At 40.6% G+C, this 8,397-nt stretch overlaps 1 protein-coding gene across 1 annotated transcript; it reads right to left on the bottom strand.

Annotated features, from left to right (window-relative positions):
* Nucleotides 1-3,900: 3,900 nt before the first annotated feature.
* Nucleotides 3,901-8,374, bottom strand: LOC104527905 (zinc finger protein 43). The gene is made up of 3 exons (XM_029085898.1): nucleotides 8,365-8,374; nucleotides 7,698-8,321; nucleotides 3,901-6,560 (listed from the first exon to the last, which is right to left on the bottom strand). The coding sequence occupies exons 1-3, from the start codon at nucleotides 8,372-8,374 to the stop codon at nucleotides 3,901-3,903; spliced, it is 3,294 nt and encodes a 1,097-aa protein (XP_028941731.1).
* Between the last annotated feature and the right edge of the window lie 23 nt (nucleotides 8,375-8,397).

Below are 8,397 nucleotides of genomic sequence, written 5' to 3' on the forward strand. Positions count from 1 at the left end.
TCCTGTGGTGCCCAAAACTGCCCCCAGTCCTCACAGTAACTTTAACATAACACCATAGTGTCTGTTAAAACGGGATCTAAGCAGTTAATAGTCAATGAACTGCAACATGTAGGGCAAGATGAGCCTGGCACGTACCTTTTCTAAAACCATGCCCCAGAAGAAAGTTCAACCAAAGGACACCCATGAGAGACCCTCTAAAGACCTCCTGAGACTGCCACAGAAGACCCCAAGAGACTGAGTGCGCGTGCGTAATCAATATGCAAATATGATAATAAGGTCCAGGAAATTGTCTGAATATTCCAAGAAGTGTAATGCATCTGTATGTAACCTGAGAATCAAACGAGGAGCTATCCTCCTGCAAGCGGTGTGCTTGCTTTGAGGTACAAACCTCCGTGCTCCTGGCGCTGTGAATAATGAACGCTTGCTTTCTAAAATTCCAAAATGATGTTACATGATATGGAATATCCCACTGGCATATCCAAATTTAGCTTAATTTAAATATTCCTCACCCCCGCCTCCCAGATCTTGCACTTGATGGCTAACAAAACACGAAGTCCTTCAACTTCCAGCGATAAAGGAAAACATTGGTATATTATCAACATTTTTCTCCTAACAAATCCCAGCTGAAACCAAACCCCAGCGCTGTTCTAGCTACTGAAAAGAAACCCAGCTCTGTCTCAGCTCAAAACCAGGACATGGGAGGCTACTGCAATGCCTCTTTCACCAGTTTCTGAAAAGCAAATGCTACTCGAGGTTCTGAAGTTCCCAACTGGGTACCAACGCACCGAGCTGCCATTGCATTTGTCACCCTAACTTATCTCTTGACGTTGGATTAGCAGCTGTTCCTGCTATTTCAAAAGCAACTGCTGGGCTTTCCACGCTTTCTATTTTTTCTAAGTAAAAAACAGATTTTAGTATTTCCTTCCTTGTATCGTAGCTAAATCCGGTTGCTGGTTAACTATACTGAATAGCCTTAATTTACTTCACCCTGTATTTAACTTTTCTTCACTCATTTAGTAGATGCATAGCAGATAAAATGACACCTATTTGCTCAAGTTGTTTGTCCTTAGTGTGATTTCCTATTACATTTTACTGTTTTGTCCAAATTCAAGATGCTTTCATGAAGATATTTAAGCACATTTTTTTGGTTGAAATAGAAAGCTTCATAGTATGCTTTAAGAAAGGCTTTGATTTTTGTTAAAATTCTGCAAGAATAAAAAATATTTCACTTCTAGCTGGCAACAAAAGAACAATTAAGAATGGCCCGTGTCCTTATTTTAAAACAAATATGCCTTTACATTTAAATTTCTCTGACTCAGCAGACTGAGAATCACTTCCAGTCCCCAAAAGTGCAGTGCATCACCTAAGAACAGAGGGTGACATCATCAGTCATGAAACCATTTATTTATTTTTATTAGAGGCAACCATCTGGAATAATTATTTTTACAAACTCATCAAGTTCCATCTGAAAATGTCTTCTGTTGTCCTTACAACTAAAAGAAATGAAGTTTACAAACGCTTCTAAAAATTGCCTTCAGTGAATTCGTATCCTCCTTAAACTGGGCTCCTTTCAACGTTGTGCAACATACTTGAACAATTCTTCTCCATCAGATTTAACTTTCAGAGTCTCATCTGATACCTAGGCTTACAATTCTTTTTATCATTTTTATTTCCTCTTTGTACCCCTTCTTTTGAATTCTTCTACAAATAAATGATCAGAATTGCACAGTAAAGCAGGTAAAAATTCCTCCACGCTTGTGTAATAGTGTTCATATTTCTCAGAAATGCTTTTTTTAATTCATATCAGGCTGACATTCTTCTTTCTCACAACTCTAATCAGGTGGTTAGCTCAAACATGCTAAGATGCTAAGGGCCTACAAGAAAGCTGGGGAGGGACTTTTTATAAGGGCAGTTAACGATAGAAAAAGGGGAAATGGCTTTAAGCTGGAAGAGGGGAGGTTTAGATTAGATATTAGGAAGAAATTCTTCACTGTGAGAGTGGTCAGACACTGGAACAGGTTGCCCAGAGAAGCTGTGGCTGTTCCTCCCTGGAAGTGTTCAAAGCCAGGTTGGACGAGGCTTTGAGCAACCTGGTCTAGTGGAAGGTGTCCCTGCTGATGGCAGAGGGTTTGGAACTGGATGAGCTTTAAGGTCCCTTCCAACCAAAACCATTCTGTGATTCTAACATCTGAATCACTCATTCCCAAATGGTGACTTCCCAGGTCACAGCAAAAACATCTATAGCCACCAGGGTTGAGTCACAGATACATACTTGTCTGATTTTAATGCCAAGTACAAAGAACTAGATCACATACTTTTGCTGATATGGCTTTAAATACATGCATCTACTCATGAGTTTCAATCCACTCTTGGAAAATTGTGTTCTGAATCACAGAATGGCTGCAGGGCCCCTGCAGGTCATCTGGTCCAAACTCCTGCTCAAGCAGGGCCACCCAGAGCTGGCTGCCCAGGACCCATGTCCAGATGGCTTCTGAGTATCTCCAAAGAGGGAGACTCCATCACTTCTCTAGACAACCTTTTCCAAACCATGCCCTACGTTACCAGAAACCCTCTGCAAGATATTATCTATATTTATAAAGAAAAGCATATATTTGAGAACAGTAAAAAAGCAGTATTAGTTTTGTGTTTACATTCTCTAAATTAAGCTATAGGTTGACTCTGCTGCTTCATGGACTAAACTCTAACATCAGGGGACAGTTAGCACCAGCCCTTTGCCATTGTTTTTCCTCACACAAGAGGGTAACACTGCTGTTACCAACACCACTGAACACACTACAGTCAGTGATGTCCACGTGGAGTGTCTGGCACCACCTAACTCTGTAAAACTCGCAAAGATTTGTCTAGATTTGAATACAAAGTGGAAGAAGCATCCACCTGTCTTCACTGTACCGGGTAACAACTGCTTTTTGTCACAAGTGGTCCTTATACATGGTATTTTAGATGCACATTAAAGCTCTTAAAATAAATTTTACAGTTCAAGAGACTGCTAAGGATTTCAGTGCAACTAAGTATTTGCAACGTCATCAGTAAGTGGTTAAATTAACAGAGTTCTTTGAAAAGTGTGATATTCTCTATTTTAAGAAACAAAACAGCACAGTAACTACCAGCCTGAGAAAAGATAAAACACTTCATACTAGATTAACATTAGACATTTACATAAAATTAATCAATTTGAGGACTCTCAGTATCACAAAATATCCGATTAAGGACAACACCACCACTTCTCTCAGACTACTCAAAGAATTATCAAAACTACAGACAAGGTAACTGCCTAATAAACGTTATATATATATACACACACACACATACAGAAAACATTTTCATATCCCAACTATCCAGTGATGACATTAATCTTTCGTTTCTGGAATTTTGTGAGAACCTGTGAGTAGGAAATGCAATTTTCAGCAGATGGGAGGAATCATTAAGCCTCCAATTACAATTCTCCAATTAAAAGTTTTGACTATAAAATATAATGTGCAATTCCCTCCCTCCCTCCCTTTAAACATTCTGTCAGTTAGACAAGAGATTTTTTTTTTTGTTTTGCTATTTTTTTACAAGAAAATAAGTGGCACAGAATAGCTGTTTAAACTAATGAACACTAGCCAAATCATAACCGACCTCATGGTATTAAAAAGTTACTTGGGCATGAAAAAGTGCCACCGAGGTCTTCCTTAGCACAGTCTGTGCTAGAACTGAAGCTCTCAAAAGAACCTGGAGTGAACCAGTACCCTGAGTTTCACTTTCTGGACCAAAATGCTGGAGGTCTCCATTACCAGCCATCATTCTGGGGAGAGCAGGGGAACATAAAGCAACAAAGAAATTCAAGACATGCAAACTTCTCCAGAACTGAGTGTCAGCTTGTAATTCCCAAGCTTACATTCAAAGCTGATGTTGCCGCTTATGCTTTTCCAAAAGTTTTTTGGTAGGCAGCATCACGTTACACTTTCCACACTTGTACTTTTTGGTGTGTGTTTTCACATGCTTTTGGAAAGCACGCTTATCTACTGTGGAAAACTTACACCTTCTGCAGCGCAACTTTAAATGAGTCAGCAAGTGACGCTTCAGGTGGCTGGATGTGCGGAAAGCACCAGCGCACTGACTGCACTTGAACGGCTTCTCCCCTGTATGAATTCTCAAGTGAGGCTTCAGGTTTCCATTGTGGGTTGTGAAATAGCCACACTCCTCACACGTGTACGTTCTGACAGGTATCTGCTTTTGTTCGTAAAGAAAGTCAGTAGATGAGCTTTCCCCGCAAGAGTGTGAAGCCAGATGCCGTTTCAAGGACAGCCATTTGCTTGTTGCATAATCACATTTCCTGCACTTGAGATGTGATATATTAAAATGTGTGATTCTGTGTCTTTTTAGGTGACTGGAAGTACGAAACTTCTTCTGACAAACACTGCAGCTAAAGGGTTTCTCACCTGTGTGAATTCTTACATGTATTTTAAGGTTGCTTAAAAGATAAGTAGTGTACTCGCACTCTGCACACTGATAGAATTGTGGCTGACTTTGTGCTAACAAATCATATTCTTCGTCCCTCTGGACATCTGGCTGTACTCCACAGACTTCCGAACCAAGCAAGGAATGGACACTGTTTGAACCTTCTGAGGAATCAAAATCTCTTTCTGGACACAAGCCTACATGCATTTCATGATGCAATTCAAGATTCTCTAAATTGCTGTCTACACAGAGGCAATGGCCAAACTTGTATCCATTCTGTGCGTGAATAAGGTTGTGTTTCTGCAAATGGTTTGATGTTTCAAATGTCTTATTACATTCTTTACACACAAATGGTCTTTCATCTGTATGTATTTTCAGGTGCAGCTTGAAGTTGCTATGAACAACAGTAGCATAACTGCAGTGTTGGCACTTGTACGTTTTGGATGTAGATAAATTGGAAGGACACGTGTCCTTTACTTTTTCCACAAATCTATGACGCGCATCATCATCTTCTACTTGTGAGTGAGAGGCCTTGGAGTCGAAGAGAGGTTCCCCTTTGTAAATGACAGTGTCTGTTTTGTATGAATTCAGAGGAACTTCTGATCCATTCTCAGTAACAGGTAAGCTGTTGCTTCCATGGCCGTTCTCAGGGAATTTCTTTCGAAAGCACATTTTCTTATTGCTCTGCACATCACCTGCCCACTCAAAGTTTACTTCTGAAGTCATCATTCCCACATTGAGACAACCATTTTCTTTACCAGAAAAAGACAGAGAAACAGGGTTCTGGGAATCACTGCCAATTTTGCGTATTTTCCTTTTCTGACATTCGTTGCTCTGATTTGTATAACCGTTAGCAGTAGCCTTCAACTGTTCATGAAATTTCTTATGAAAGCTGAGATGTCCTGTAGTGTAAAACACTATGTTACACTCATCACACGTATAATTCTTCAAAGGTCTTTGATTTCTCCCTCTGCCATTTACAAAGTCGAGTTGCTGCCCTTGGCATGTTTCTTTGCCTGCATGTAATCTTCTGTGTCTCTTTAAGGCAGTGGAGCTTGTGAAGGAGGACTGGCAGAACTCACAGGAATATGGTTTAGCCCCTGTGTGTACGTACGTATGCCTTACCATGCTTGCAAAATACAATGAAAAAAAGGTGCAAAACCTGCACTGGTACAGCTTATACCCAGCATGCCAGTACATGTGATTTAACAGATAGGATAAGCTAACGCAGGAGTAATCACATTGAGGACACTGATAAGGTGGTCTCTCTTTATGTCCCTTCATGTGATGAATAAAAATCTTAGGATTTGATGAAGCAAAGAAACAAATTTTGCAGGAAAAACTCACTGGCACATCCAGAGGTGTAAAGTCCCTTTCAATTTTGATGAAAAATTTATCATATTTACTTGCTTTTTTCTTGGTCTCAGATTTTCTTTTCTTAGATCTCCTCTGCCTAACTTTTCTCGCATTTATTCTGTTTTTTCTTGCCTTTTGCAACTTAGTCATTTTTTTATGAAATTTAAGGTGATTTTTAAGGTTGACAGAAAAGAAAAAGGTTCTTTTACAAAAGCAGCATTTATGGATTTTCTTATCTTTATGAGCTGAATAAACATGTTTCTTTAGATGGGCATTGCATTTATACACAGAACTACAAAACCTGCACTTCAAATTCAATCTTTCATGCTTATTTATAGAACAAGGTGCTTTAGAAAGAGGTTTGATCGTCACACTGTTACTGAGCCATGCTAAACCTTCTTGCTGGCTTTGCAATTCTTCTGGGCTTGCATGAGAAGAAACAACTTTTTGTTGCTGATATCGTTTTTTAGGAAATGATGTTAATGTCTTATAAATATGCTCTCCAGTAGTATCTGATTCAGCAGAAGTGGAAGCATTCATCTCCAGCTTCCCTACATCTTTTAGCAATTCTTCTGAAGTAGAAGAACATCCATTAAGAAATGGAGCAGAACAATTGTCAGTAAATTCTAGTTCTTCTTTCAAGCCATGTTCCAAAAGAGAACTCAGAGTTTCACCTTCAAATTTGCTTCTCTTTCTTCTTCTGTTACTAGCTTCATTGTCTCCATTCTTTGAAGAATCAGGATCTACAGGGGGATATAAAAAGTAACATGGATGACATTACATATCATCAACATTCAGAATTAATTAGTAGCAATAATCCCAAATTGTCTAACAACTTGCTTGCTCTTCACTCCTTTTTGCTTCCTTAATATTTTCCCATCTCCACTCCTTTCCTAATCACTCTATGCTCCCCCTGCAACATTTAAATATTTTAAGAGAAGAAATTCTAGTTAGGAGCCTCCTTCTTTCCATTTCCTCTTTTCACTCAAAGCTCTGAATTTCACAGGACAACACTGCATCCCCTACAGTTTTTAATGAAACAGCTTTATCACAGAATCACAGAATGGTTTGGGTTGGAAAAGACCTTAAAGATCATCCAGTTCCAACCCCAATGCTGTGGACAGGGTTGTCAACCACTAGGTCAGGCTGCCCAGGGCCCCATCCAGCCTGGCCTTGAACACCTCCAGGGATGGTGCATCCACAGCTTCTTTGGGCAACCTGTTCCAGTGCCTCACCACCCTCTGGGCGAAAAATTTCCTCCTAGAACCCAACCTAAATCTCCCCTCTCTTAGTTTAAAACCATTTCCCTTGTCCTATCACTACCTGCCCATGTAAAAAGTGCCAGAATTCCTATGAAAGTACTGTCACCGAACTTTGGTAGGGCTCCATTCTCACAAGTATGATGCTCCTTCTACTTTTTTTATTTTCCAATCCTTTTCCCTAATGGAAGGCTGCCCTTCTGCAAAGCGCAGCAGAATGAAACAGCACCAATTTATTGCAGTTTCACTACTTTTCATAGGAATCTGTGAAAGAACTGGAATAAGCTGGCCAGAGAGGTTGTAGAACATCTCTGGAGATGTTCAAAACCCACCTGGACACTTTCCTGTGCAACCTGTTGTAGGGAACCTGCTTTGGTAGGGGGGTTGGACTGGATGATCTCCTGAGGTCCCTTCCAACCCCAACCATTCTGTGATTCTTTGAACTAAGCATACTCCAACCAATATTCTCTTTCTGCTGCATATGATAATGACCTATGTTGAAATGCTCATTCTAAAATAAACGAGTCTGGCATTCTTCCTGTACACTTTCCTGCCTATTTCAAATACTACAGATTTTCCAGATTTCTTAAAACTCTTGCACTAGTATGATGAACAAGTTACCTTCCACTGCAACAACTGCCTCCATCTCCTTGTGGATTTCTGGTTGTTTCTCTTGAGTGCCATCAGAAAGAACACTTGCAATGTTGACAACTTCCTCTTCATTTTTGGGTATCACTGCCAATGTCAACTGCGTGCTTGTCTTGATGATGTCAGCTGCATCAGCAGAGGAGAGGAGAGGAGGAATCTTCTGAAAGCCATCACCACCATCACATTCTTTGCTGTCACTGGTTTCGTTTATCTCTGTAAGCTCTGTTGCGCAAGACGATGTAGGCAACACACAATTTTGACTGTATTTATCTGTGTTTGCATCACACCAGTCACTTAAAGATGATTTTGCTCTGTCACACCCACTCTCAGCAACACATTCTTCTTCAGGGTATTTCGTACTATTATCCTCATGTGAAGCAGTCTTGTTTTCTTCCCAAATGCCCGGATTATTACCAACATCTGACGGTGCAACGCTGCTTTTTAGGAAATCACTGTTGTTTAAGTCACCCCCCTGCTCATCCTCCTCCTTCAGCTGGGGAACTGAGGCTGCTTCCTCCTCAGCCTCATCCTGGAGAAAATCATCATCGCTCAGCACAAGGACAGTGATGGGGAGAACGATTTCGAAGACGTCGGGCTCTGCGGGGAGAACACCGGAGCGTTAACGCCATTGACCACATACCTGAAGCCATCGCGGCACACCGGCCCCCGCGCC

The sequence above is a fragment of the Antrostomus carolinensis genome, unplaced genomic scaffold, assembly GCF_000700745.2.
Source record: "Antrostomus carolinensis isolate BGI_N321 unplaced genomic scaffold, ASM70074v2 scaffold21237, whole genome shotgun sequence".
NCBI lineage: Eukaryota > Metazoa > Chordata > Aves > Caprimulgiformes > Caprimulgidae > Antrostomus > Antrostomus carolinensis.